Source organism: Macrobrachium rosenbergii, chromosome 36 (assembly GCF_040412425.1).
Source record: "Macrobrachium rosenbergii isolate ZJJX-2024 chromosome 36, ASM4041242v1, whole genome shotgun sequence".
In the NCBI taxonomy this organism is placed as follows: domain Eukaryota; kingdom Metazoa; phylum Arthropoda; class Malacostraca; order Decapoda; family Palaemonidae; genus Macrobrachium; species Macrobrachium rosenbergii.
Window position 1 is genome coordinate 16,451,856 of NC_089776.1, and position 13,459 is coordinate 16,465,314.

The 13,459-nt window shown below is 43.1% G+C and overlaps 2 protein-coding genes across 2 annotated transcripts; both read right to left on the reverse strand.

Annotated features, from left to right (window-relative positions):
- Window positions 1-2,597: 2,597 nt before the first annotated feature.
- Window positions 2,598-3,692, reverse strand: LOC136856693 (putative uncharacterized protein DDB_G0282499). The gene has a single exon (XM_067134752.1). It carries the CDS (start codon window positions 3,690-3,692, stop codon window positions 2,598-2,600), a length of 1,095 nt encoding a protein of 364 aa, XP_066990853.1.
- Window positions 3,693-4,007: 315 nt separating this feature from the next.
- LOC136856694 (DNA topoisomerase 1-like) lies at window positions 4,008-4,643 on the reverse strand. The gene has a single exon (XM_067134753.1). It carries the CDS (start codon window positions 4,641-4,643, stop codon window positions 4,008-4,010), a length of 636 nt encoding a protein of 211 aa, XP_066990854.1.
- Between the last annotated feature and the right edge of the window lie 8,816 nt (window positions 4,644-13,459).

Here is a 13,459-nt window from a genome sequence, read left to right on the forward strand (position 1 = left end):
CCATTGCTTCTTCAGAAGTAATCAATGGTGATTTAACTGTTGGCTTAAGTGTTTCCCCAGAGGAGTAAATGCCCATCACATTTACCCCTCCTGGTGAAACACCCTTGGTCAACAGTAGGTCGCCCAAGGGGTGCTGCCCACATTGCTTCTTCAGAAGCAATGAATGGTGATTTAACTGTTGGCTTAAGTGTTTCCCCATCGGAGTAAATGCCCACCACATTTACCCCGCCTGGTGAAACACCCTTGGTCAACAGTAGGTCGCCCAAGGGCTGCCCACATTGCTTCTTCAGAAGCAATCAATGATGATTTAACTGTTGGCTTAAGTGTTTCCCCAGTGGAGTAAATGCCCACCACATTTACCCCTCCTGGTGAAACACCTTTGGTCAACAGTTGGCCGCCCTAGAGCTGCCCACATTGCTTCTTCAGAAGCAATCAAGGGTGATTTAACTGTTGGCTTAAGCGTTTCCCCAGTGGAATAAATGCCCACCACATTTACCCCTCCTGGTGAAACACAATTGGCCCACAGTATGTCAGTATGTCGCCCAAGTGCTTCCCACATTGATTCTTGATAAGCAATCAATGGTGATTTAACTGTTGGCTTAAGTGTTTCCCCAGTGGAGTAAATGCCCACCACATTTACCCCTCCTGGTGAAACACCCTTGGCCAACAGTAGGTCGCCCAAGGGGCTTCCCACATTGCTTCTTCAGAAGCAATCAGTGATGATTTAACTGTTGGCTTTAAGTGTTTCCCCAGTGGAGTAAATGCCCACCACATTTACCCTCCTGGTGAAACACCTTGGTCAACAGTTGGCCGCCCTAGAGCTGCCCACATTGCTTCTTCAGAAGCAATCAAGGGTGTTTTAACTGTTGGCTTAAGTGTTTCCCCAGTGGGGTAAATGCCCACCACATTTACCCCTCCTGGTGAAACACCCTTGGCCAACAGTATGACGCCCAAGTCAATGGTGATTTAACTGTTAGCTTCCCTCCTGGTGAAACATTGCTTCTTGAGAAGCAATCAATGGTGATTTAACTGTTGGCTTAAGTGTTTCCCCATCGGAGTAAATGCCCACCACATTTACCCCGCCTGGTGAAACACCCTTGGTCAACAGTAGGTCGCCCAAGGGCTGCCCACATTGCTTCTTCAGAAGCAATCAATGATGATTTAACTGTTGGCTTAAGTGTTTCCCCAGTGGAGTAAATGCCCACCACATTTACCCCTCCTGGTGAAACACCTTTGGTCAACAGTTGGCCGCCCTAGAGCTGCCCACATTGCTTCTTCAGAAGCAATCAAGGGTGATTTAACTGTTGGCTTAAGCGTTTCCCCAGTGGAATAAATGCCCACCACATTTACCCCTCCTGGTGAAACACAATTGGCCCACAGTATGTCGCCCAAGTGCTTCCCACATTGATTCTTGATAAGCAATCAATGGTGATTTAACTGTTGGCTTAAGTGTTTCCCCAGTGGAGTAAATGCCCACCACATTTACCCCTCCTGGTGAAACACCCTTGGCCAACAGTAGGTCGCCCAAGGGCTTCCCACATTGCTTCTTCAGAAGCAATCAGTGATGATTTAACTGTTGGCTTAAGTGTTTCCCCAGTGGAGTAAATGCCCACCACATTTACCCCTCCTGGTGAAACACCTTTGGTCAACAGTTGGCCGCCCTAGAGCTGCCCACATTGCTTCTTCAGAAGCAATCAAGGGTGATTTAACTGTTGGCTTAAGTGTTTCCCCAGTGGGGTAAATGCCCACCACATTTACCCCTCCTGGTGAAACACCCTTGGCCAACAGTATGACGCCCAAGTGCTTCCCACATTGCTTCTTGAGAAGCAATCAATGGTGATTTAACTGTTGGCTTAAGTGTTTCCCCAGTGGAGTAAATGCCCACCACATTTACCCCTCCTGGTGAAACACCCTTGGCCAACAGTAGGTCGCCCAAGGGCTTCCCACATTGTTTCTTCAGAAGCAATCAATGGTGATTTAACTGTTGGCTTAAGTGTTTCCCCAGTGGAGTAAATGCCCACCACATTTACCCCTCCTGGTGAAACACCCTTGGTCAACAGTAGGTCGCCCAAGGGGTGCCCACATTGCTTCTTCAGAAGCAATCAATGATGATTTAACTGTTGGCTTAGGTGTTTCCCCAGTGGAGTAAATGCCCACCACATTTACCCCTCCAGGTGAAACACCTTTGGTCAACAGTTGGCCGCCCTAGAGCTGCCCACATTGCTTCTTCAGAAGCAATCAAGGGTGATTTAACTGTTGGCTTAAGCGTTTCCCCAGTGGGGTAAATGCCCACCACATTTACCCCTCCTGGTGAAACACCCTTGGCCCACAGTATGTCGCCCAAGTGCTTCCCACATTGCTTCTTGAGAAGCCATCAATGGTGATTTAACTGTTGGCTTAAGTGTTTCCCCAGTGGAGTAAATGCCCACCACATTTACCCCTCCTGGTGAAACACCCTTGGTCAACAGTTGGCCACCCTAGAACTGCCCACATTGCTTCTTCAGAAGCAATCAATGATGATTTAACTGTTGGCTTAAGTGTTTCCCCAGTGGGGTAAATGCCCACCACATTTACCCCTCCTGGTGAAACACCCTTGGTCAACAGTAGGCCGCCCAAGGGGTGCCCACACTGATCCTAGTGTTGTTGACTTTCCCATGAAGTGTTCCCATCAGAGTCACCCATATATGGTGTAACCGATTCATCATATGGAAGGTTTTCCCATATATCCTGTTGTCTAGAACTTCCCCATTAACCATATGGATTTTCCCATTGTTCTTGTTGTTTATAATATCCCCATTCACAATATGGATTTTCCCATTGTTCTTGTTGTCTATAATTTCCCCATTCACCATATGGATTTTCCCATTGTTCTGGTTGTCTATAATATCCCCATTCACAATATGGATTTTCCCATTGTTCTTGTTGTCTATAATTTCCCCATTCACAATATGGATTTTCCCATTGTTCTGGTTGTCTATAATATCCCCATTCACAATATGGATTTTCCCATTGTTCTTGTTGTCTATAATTTCCCCATTCACAATATGGATTTTCCCATTGTTCTGGTTGTCTATAATATCCCCATTCACAATATGGATTTTCCCATTGTTCTGGTTGTATATAATATCCCCATTCACAATATGGATTTTCCCATTGCTCTTGTTGTTTATAATATCCCCATTCACAATATGGATTTTCCCATTGTTCTGGTTGTCTATAATATCCCCATTCACAATATGGATTTTCCCATTGTTCTGGTTGTATATAATATCCCCATTCACAATATGGATTTTCCCATTGTTCTGGTTGTATATAATATCCCCATTCACAATATGGATTTTCCCATTGTTCTTGTTGTCTATAATTTCCCCATTCACCATATGGATTTTCCCATTGTTCTTGTTGTCTATAATTTCCCCATTCACAATATGGATTTTCCCATTGTTCTGGTTGTCTATAATATCCCCATTCACAATATGGATTTTCCCATTGTTCTGGTTGTATATAATATCCCCATTCACAATATGGATTTTCCCATTGTTCTGGTTGTATATAATATCCCCATTCACAATATGGATTTTCCCATTGTTCTTGTTGTCTATAATTTCCCCATTCACCATATGGATTTTCCCATTGTTCTTGTTGTCTATAATTTCCCCATTCATCATATGGAAGATTTTGCCATCCAGCATTGTCCCCCAACCTGGGATGGCCTTTTTCATGTGACTCTCTATCCTTGACATTCATTTTATGTGACCTTTCCCTCTCATTCATTTTATATGACCTTCTTTCCTTGACATTAATTTTTTTTGACCTTTCCTTGACTGTCATTTTAAGTGAACTTCTTTCCTTGACATTCATTTCTTTTGACCTTTCCTTGACTGTCATTTCATATGACCTTTCCTTGACTCTCATTTCATGTAACCTTTTCTTGACTCTTATTTTATATGACTTTCTTTTCCTGACTCTCATTTCTTGTGGACTTTCTGTCTTGACTGTCATTTCATTTAACCTTCTTTCCTTGACTTTAAATTGATATGGCCCTCTTTCCCTGCCATCCCCTTTGTTCCTTTTGCCGTCCTCGGCAGCAGGGCCATGTGGAGATGGTTGTCCATGTCCTGCTGGAGGTGGTTGTCTATGTCCCGCTTTAGGTGGTTGTCCATGTCCTGCTGGAGGTGGTTGTCTATGTCCCGCTGGAGATGGTTGTCCATGTCCTGCTGGAGGTGGTTGTCTATGTCCCGCTTTAGGTGGTTGTCCATGTCCTGCTGGAGGTGGTTGTCTATGTCCCGCTTTAGGTGGTTGTCCATGTCCTGCTGGAGGTGGTTGTCTATGTCCCGCTTTAGGTGGTTGTCCATGTCCTGCTGGAGGTGGTTGTCTATGTCCCGCTTTAGGTGGTTGTCCATGTCCTGCTGGAGGTGGTTGTCTATGTCCCGCTTTAGGTGGTTGTCCATGTCCTGCTGGAGGTGGTTGTCTATGTCCCGCTTTAGGTGGTTGTCCATGTCCTGCTGGAGGTGGTTGTCTATGTCCCGCTTTAGGTGGTTGTCCATGTCCTGCTGGAGGTGGTTGTCCATGTCCCGCTTTAGGTGGTTGTCCATGTCCTGCTGGAGGTGGTTGTCTATGTCCCGCTTTAGGTGGTTGTCCATGTCCTGCTGGAGGTGGTTGTCTATGTCCCGCTTTAGGTGGTTGTCCATGTCCTGCTGGAGGTGGTTGTCTGTCCCGCTTTAGGTGGTTGTCCATGTCCTGCTGGAGGTGGTTGTCTATGTCCCGCTTTAGGTGGTTGTCCATGTCCTGCTGGAGGTGGTTGTCTATGTCCCGCTTTAGGTGGTTGTCCATGTCCTGCTGGAGGTGGTTGTCTATGTCCCGCTTTAGGTGGTTGTCCATGTCCTGCTGGAGGTGGTTGTCCATGTCCCGCTGGAGATGGTTGTCCATGTCCTGCTGGAGGTGGTTGTCTATGTCCCGGAAGAGGCCACATTTGCACGTTTCGGCGACAATAGCAGCATCGTATAAACATAGTCCTTATATTATCATTTCAATATAAAGTTGACAGTAGTTGAACGATTTCATTTGTTAAATTTTACAGAAAACAATGGAAACTCACAAAATGCAATCAAAGATAAAAAAAAAAAAATTATGTGTGAAAAATAGGCCTAGAGTGGAACTCCTCGAAGCCCAGAAAAGCGCTAGACCATATGACAGTTGCAGCTGTCAAAGAACAGCCCCAGATGACAGCAGTTGCTGTGAAACAGCAGCTTGGACTGCAAATACGTGTGCAGACGGCGGAATTGGTTGCATGGGGCAGGAATGCATTACAGGATTCCGGCAAGGAAACCGTTGCTAACGCAACAGCATAAAGAAAAAAGGATGGGACCTGTTTATTTCTATTATAAACTGATATGTAGTATATACTTGAGTGCATTACGTTATATATAAAAAAACTAATGCAATTCGACTATAAAGTGAAAATAATACATAGTTGCAAAATGAAAAAAGAAACTTTTGTTATTTTGTCCTTATTACTGTATATATATCCTAGGCCTAAAGCTGAGAAATGATCAATAACTATATGTATTTGACTGTTCATACAGGAATTATCTGTTTAATGGGGATTATACTGCACATTTATCTTCATATAGTTGTCTTGAGATATAATTTCAGTGCATGCCTATAGGCTATTAGGAAACATTATAATTTTCATTTATAGAGTATAATTCATAAGATAGGTCTATGTTGTAACATATAAAAATGGAAGGAAATGTCTGTAAAGTTGTAGGCCTACTGTTCTCTCTTTTTTTTTATGACTAACTACTCTCCATTGAATTATCTGTCATTTGAAATAATATTTTCTGTGGAGATTTATGCTGAAAATAACATCGCGACTTCAAGGCGTAGTGGCTGCCAGTGGACCGGGAGGGCTAATTGCCATCGATGACCGTTTCTGAACACCAATCAGTGTATCGAAATTTTACGGGACATTTTAGTACCCTCAGTTCGAAAACTATTATTGCCGTATCCCATGCTAGTATATATCGCCATAGACAATTTTGCGGTCCACAATGCAGAGGTTGTAAAGCAATGGTTCCAGCAGAATCCAGACGTGGTTCGAACTGACTGGCCTGCCAAGTCTGCAGATCTGAACCCAATAGAAAACTTATGGGCCTACATGACCCAACAATAGGGTGGTAATCATGCTTACACCAAAGAGAACCTTATAAAGCATGCAATAGATATTTGGGAAAACTTAGGGCCAAAGAGGGGAGCAGCAAATACTTGCGAAGTCCTTGTTGCATCAATGCCAAATAGGATAAGATGCGTGCTAGATGCACGAGGATCCTATACAAAGTTTTAATGAGTTATGCTGCCTTTTCATATAATGTGACCAATTTTATCATTTTATTCTCCTTAATTTAACAGTGTTGTTTTGTATTTGACTTCATTTTGGCTCATTTACTACTCTAACATTTTCTTATTCATGTGAATCTATACGTACTTATAGGCCTATGTTAGGACTGAATTCCTACTTAATTCATCTCTCATATATATATATATATATATATATATATATATATATATATATATATATATATATATATATATATATATATATATACCTCACCTACTAAATATGGATATGTTTATTTTCATTTGTTTGTTAGCTTTACTCCTTATTTGACTGCATTACAACTTCATGGATTTCTACTTTTTTTCTTGTGTGTATATATATATATATATATATATATATATATATATATATATATATATATATATATATATATATCTATAATTTAGTTTTTATTGTAAATATCGGAAATAGACTTAAATGAGAAAATTACCTTTCATATTTTCTAACCTTTCAGCTACGTATAATATGCTCACGGCAGTAGGTCTAGACATACGTGTGAAACTGATTCTAATTAATTTCTGTTTAGGAGAAATGAATATCTACATCAAGATTAATAATAAGAGAGACTGAAGACGACGGATAAAAATGCTTTCAAGTCACAATCGACATTCCACTTTCCATGAGCTCATATTTTGACAGTTAATATCTTCGAGACAAGTCTCTTCCTTTTGTCTTCATATAGTTTCCTTCGTTATTGAGTTATTCACTTATTTATTCATTTATCTATTTATTTATTTATTTATTTATTTATTCATTTACTTATTCATTTATTTATTCATTTATCTAATCATTCATTGGTTGATCGATTGACTGATTTATTCATTCATTTATTTATTTAGTTATTCATTTATTTATTAAATTACCTAGTTATTTACTTATTTATTTATCTAATTAATTTATTTACCTGTTTCTTTATTCACTGGTATGGCAGATGCTCTTATACGCATGATGACGTAGGATTCCATTCTGTTGTTGGAACTTTGACCTCCCCTGGATGTCAGTCACATGACCACTGATTTTATGAAATTTAAACTATCAAGCCAAGCACTTGGCCACTTTCGGCCACTCAGCTCTTAAGACAGCGAGAACGGAATTAGAGAGGTTGGACAGCAAGACAAAAAGATCCGGAAAATATAGCTAAAAAAGAACAAGGCTCTCAAGGAGGAACTACGAGAAAACCTCACAGCTGCACTAAGAAGTGATAGTTAGAGAGGCTGGACAGCAAGGTTGAAGAAAAGAAGCGGCAGTGGAGTTAAAGAAGAAGGCAATAAACTGCTTGCAGTTAGGGACTAGGGACTGAGGGGACGCTGCAAACACCCTTTAGTAATGCTTACAGTGCACCACGCGAGGTGCACTGACGACACTACTCCCCTTGCGAGGTCACGTGACCTCTAACACTACACGTGAATGGAATGAATTAACGAATTGTCCCATACGGTTCTTCACCGTGGTTTCGAAATAGCAAAAGTTGTTTGTAACCCATGGGGAGATTAAATATCCTTCTCACAAGGCTGACATATTTTTTCCCTTGTTAAATAATCTGACAAATCAATATTTTCCTTTATTAATTAATCATATTAGCTACCTTTTTCTTATCATTAACTTCCGGCGTAACTTTTTTTTTTTAAATTGGCTTACTCTGGTCTCTTTCTGATTTTCATAACTCTCATATTAATAGTGCTCGATGAATAAACACCAATATTTATGATGAAAAAGAGAATATAATATAAATAATTCTGAGAAAATATTCAGTCAGCAAAACATTATTATCCTGCTCTACTTTCGTAAGTATTTCCATAATTAAAACTTCTCTTGTCAGAAGGTAGTCTTGACTTTTACAATGTTCTTCTTTCTCTTTTCCACAATAATGGCAGAAGACAAGCGTTTTTCCACAATAATGGCAAGCACGTACGGACGACAAGTGCTTTTCCACAATAATGGCAAGCACGTACGGTAGACAAGCGCTTTTCCACAATAATGGCAAGCACGTACGAAAGTCAAGCGCTTTTCCACAATAATGGCAAGATCGTACGGAAGACAAGCGCTTTTCCACAATAATGGCAAGCACGTGCGGAAGACAAGCGCTTTTCCACAATAATGGCAAGCACGTACGGAACACAAGCGCTTTTCCACAATAATGGCAAGCACGTACGGAAAGACACAATAATGGCAAGCACGTACGAAGACAAGCGCTTTTCCACAATAATGGCAAGCACGTGGAAGAAGACAAGCGCTTTTCCACAATAATGGCAAGCACGTTTTCCACAATACAAGACAAGCTTTTTCCACAATAATGGCAAGACACGCATCGTGCGGAAGACAAGCGCTTTTCCACAATAATGGCAAGCACGTACGGAAGACAAGCGCTTTTCCACAATAATGGCAAGCACGTACGGAAGACAAGCGCTTTTCCACAATAATGGCAAGCACGTACGGAAGACAAGCGCTTTTCCACAATAATGGCAAGCACGTGCGGAAGACAAGCGTGCAAGGAAGACAAGCTTTTCCACAATAATGGCAAGCACGGAAGACAAGCGCTTTTCACGGAACACAAGCGCTTTTCCACAATAATGGCAAGCACGTCACAAGGAAAACAAGCGCTTTTCCACAATAATGGCAAGCAAGCGCTTTTCCACGGAAAGACAAGCGCTTTTCCACAATAATGGCAAGGCAATAATGGCAAGCACGCACGGAAGACAAGCGCTTTTCCACAATAATGGCAAGCACGTGACGGAAGACAAGCGCTTTTCCACAATAATGGCAAGCACGTCGGAAGACAAGCGCTTTTCCACAATAATGGCAAGCACGTTTTCGCTTTTCCACAATAATGGCAAGCACGTACGGAAGACAAGCGCTTTTCCACAATAATGGCAAGCACGCGCTTTTCCACAATAATGGCAAGACGGAAGACAAGCGCTTTTCCACAATAATGGCAAGCACGTGCGGAAGACAAGCGCTTTTCCACAATAATGGCAAGCACGCACGGAAGACAAGCGCTTTCCACAATAATGGCAAGCACGTGCGGAAGACAAGCGCTTTTCCACAATAATGGCAAGCACAAAGACAAGCGCTTTTCCACAATAATGGCAAGCACGTTTTCCACAATAATGGCAAGCAGACAAGCGCTTTTCCACAATAATGGCAAGCACGGACAAGCGCTTTTCCACAATAATGGCAAGCACGACGGGAAGACAAGCGCTTTTAATGGCCACAATAATGGCAATAATGGCACGTCCGGAAGACAAGCGCTTTTCCACAATAATGGCAAGCACGCACGGAAGACAAGCGCTTTTCCACAATAATGGCAAGCACGTGCGGAAGACAAGCGCTTTTCCACAATAATGGCACGTGCACGTGCGGAAGACAAAGACAAGCGCTTTTCCACAATAATGGCAAGCACGTGCGGAAGACAAGCGCTTTTCCACAATAATGGCAAGCACGAAAGACAAGCGGAAGACAAGCGCTTTTCCACAATAATGGCAAGCACGTGCACGGAAGACAAGCGCTTTTCCAAATAATGACAAGCAAGCGCTTTTCCACAATAATGGCAAGCACGTGCGGAAGACAAGCGCTTTTCCACAATAATGGCACACAATAATGGCAAAAGACAAAGCGCTTTTCCACAATAATGGCAAGCGTGCGGAAGACAAGCGCTTTTCCACAATAATGGCACAATAAAGCGGAAAGACAAGCGCTTTTCCACAATAATGGCAAGCACGTGCACGTGCGGAAGACAAGCGCTTTTCCACAATAATGGCGAGCACGCGTCGCGGAAGACAAGCGCTTTTCCACAATAATGGCAAGCACGTGCGGAAGACAAGCGCTTTTCCACAATAATGGCAAGCACGTGGAAGACAAGCGCTTTTCCACAATAATGGAAGACAAGACGCTTTTCCACAATAATGGCAAGCACGCGCGGAAGACAAGCGCTTTTCCACAATAATGGCAAGACAAGACGCTTTTCCACAATAATGGCAAAGACAAGCGCTTTTCCACAATAATGGCAAGCACGAAGACAAGCGCTTTTCCACAATAATGGCAAGCACACCGGAAGACAAGCGCTTTTCCAATAATAATGGCGTGCGGAAGACAAGCGCTTTTCCACAATAATGGCACCGTGGAAGACAAGCGCTTTTCCACAATAAGACAAAGACGCTTTTCACAATAATGGCAAGCACGTCGCCGGAAGAAATGACAAGCTTTTCCACAATAATGGCAAGCACGCGCGGAAGACAAGCGCTTTTCCACAATAATGGCAAGACAAGTTTTCCACGGCAAGACAAGCGCTTTTCCACAATAATGGCAAGCACGTGCGGAAGACAAGCGCTTTTCCACAATAATGGCAAGCACGTGCGGAAGACAAGCGCTTTTCCACAATAATGGCAAGCACGCAAAGACAAGCGCTTTTCACAATAATGGCAGCTTTTTCCACAATAATGGCAAGCACGGCAAGCACGTGCGGAAGACAAGCGCTTTTCCACAATAATGGCAAGCGCTTTTCCACAATAATGGCAAGCACGTCAACGGAAGACAAGCGCGCTTTCCTTTTCCACAATAATGGCAAGCACGTGCGGCAAGCACGCAGGAAGACAAGCGCTTTTCCACAATAATGCGCTTTTCCACAATAATGGCAAGCACGTCATAAGACAAGCGCTTTTCCACAATAATGGCAAGCAAGGCGGAAGACAAGCGCTTTTCCACAATAATGGCAAGCAAGACAAGACAAGCGCTTCAAGCCACAATAATGGCAAGCAGCGACGCGGAAAGACAAGCGCTTTTCCACAATAATGGCAAGCACGCGGAAGACAACAAGCGCTTTCCACAATAATGGCAAGCACGTGACAAGGAAGACAAATAATGGCAAGCGCTTTTCCACAATAATGGCAAGCAATAATGGCAAGCACGCAAGACAAGCGCTTTTCCACAATAATGGCAAGCACGTCACGGAAGACAAGCGCTTTTCCACAATAATGGCAAGCACGGAAGACAAGCGCTTTTCCACAATAATGGAAGACAAGCGCTTTTCCACAATAATGGCAAGCACGCGGAAGACAAGACAAGCGCTTTTCCACAATAATGGCAAGCACGTGCGGAAGACAAGCGCTTTTTCCACAATAATGGCAAGTCACGGAAGACAAGCGCTTTTCCACAATAATGGCAAGCAAGCGAAGACAAGCGCTTTTCCAAGAATGGCAAGCAACAATAATGGCGGAAGACAAGCACGCGGAAGACAAGCGCTTTCCACAATAATGGCAAGCACGTGCGGAACGTGCGGAAGACAAGCGCTTTTTCACAATAATGGCAATAATGGAAGCAATAATAATGCAAGCACGCTTTCACAATAATGGCAAGCACGTAATGGCTTTTCCACAATAATGGCGAGCACGCGGAAGAAGACAAGCGCTTTTCCACAATAATGGCAAGCACGCACGGAAGACAAGCGCTTTTCCACAATAATGGCGAGCACGTCCGGAAGACAAGCGCTTTTCCACAATTGGCAAGCACGTCCACAATAATGGCAAGCACGTGCGGAAGACAAGCGCAATAATGGCCACAATTTTCCAAATAATGGCGAGCACGTGCGGAAGACAAGCGCTTTTCCACAATAATGGCGACAAATAATAATGCAAGACACGTGCGGAAGACAAGCGCTTTTCCACAATAATGGCAAGCACGTGCGGAAGACAAGCGCTTTTCCACAATAATGGCAACGCACGGGGGAGACAAGCGCTTTTCCACAATAATGGCAAGCACGTGCGGAAGACAAGCGCTTTTCCACAATAATGGCAAGCACGTGCGGAAGACAAGCGCTTTTCCACAATAATGGCAAGCACGTCGGGAAGACAAGCGCTTTTCCACAAATAATGGCAAGCGCTTTTCCACAATAAAATAAGACAAGGCGAAGCACGCGGAAATCGCTTTTCCACAATAATGGCAAGCAATAAGCATTAACAAAACAATAATGGAAACAAGGACAAGCGCTTTTCCAAATAATGGCGAAATTAAAGACAAGCATTTTCCACAATAATGGCGGCGGAAGACAAGCGCTTTTCCACAATAATGGCAAGACAAGACAAGCGCTTTTCCAATAATAATGTTGAAAGACAAGCGCTTTTCCACAATAATGGCAAGCACGTAGAATAATGGAAGACAAGCGCTTTTCCACAATAATGGCGGAAGACAAGCGCTTTACAATAATGGCAAAACGTGCGGAAGACAAGCGCTTTTCCACAATAATGGCAAGCAAAAAGACAGCGCTTTTCCACAATAATGGCAAGCACGTATAAGACAAGCGCTTTTCCAATAATGGCAAGTGCGGAAGACAAGCGGAAGACAAGCGCATTTCCACAACAATAATGGCAAGCACGTACGGAAGACAAGCGCTTTTCCACAACAATGGCCAATGGCAAGCACGCTTTTCGGAAGACAAGCGCTTTTCCACAATAATGGCAAGCACGTGCGGAAGACAAGCACGTCGCTTTTCCACAATAATGGCAAGTGCGGAAGACACGCTTTTTTCCACAATAATGGCAAGCACGGAAGACAAGCGCTTTTCCACAATAATGGCGGAAGACAGTTTTCACAATAATGGCAAGCACGTAGAAGACAAGCGCTTTTCCACAATAATGGCAAGCACGTTCAAAGACAAGGCTTTTCCACAATAATGGCAAGCACGTTCAAGCGCTTTTCCACAATAATGGCAAATACGCGGCTTTTCCACAATAATGGCAAGCAAGACGACAAGCGCTTTTCCACAATAATAATGCGCTTTTCACAATAATGGCAAGCACGTGCGGAAAGACAAGCGCTTTTCCACAATAATGGCAAGCACGTGCGGAAGACAAGCGCTTTTCCACAATAATGGCAAGCACGTTTTTCCACAATAATGGCAAGCACGAAGACAAGCGCGGCAAGAAAGACAAGCGCTTTTCCACAATAATGGCAAGCACAATGCGGAAGACAAGCGCTTTTCCATAATGGCAAGCACGTGCGGAAGACAAGCGCTTTTCACAAATAATGGCAAGCACGTGGGAAGACAAGCGCTTTTCAACAATAATG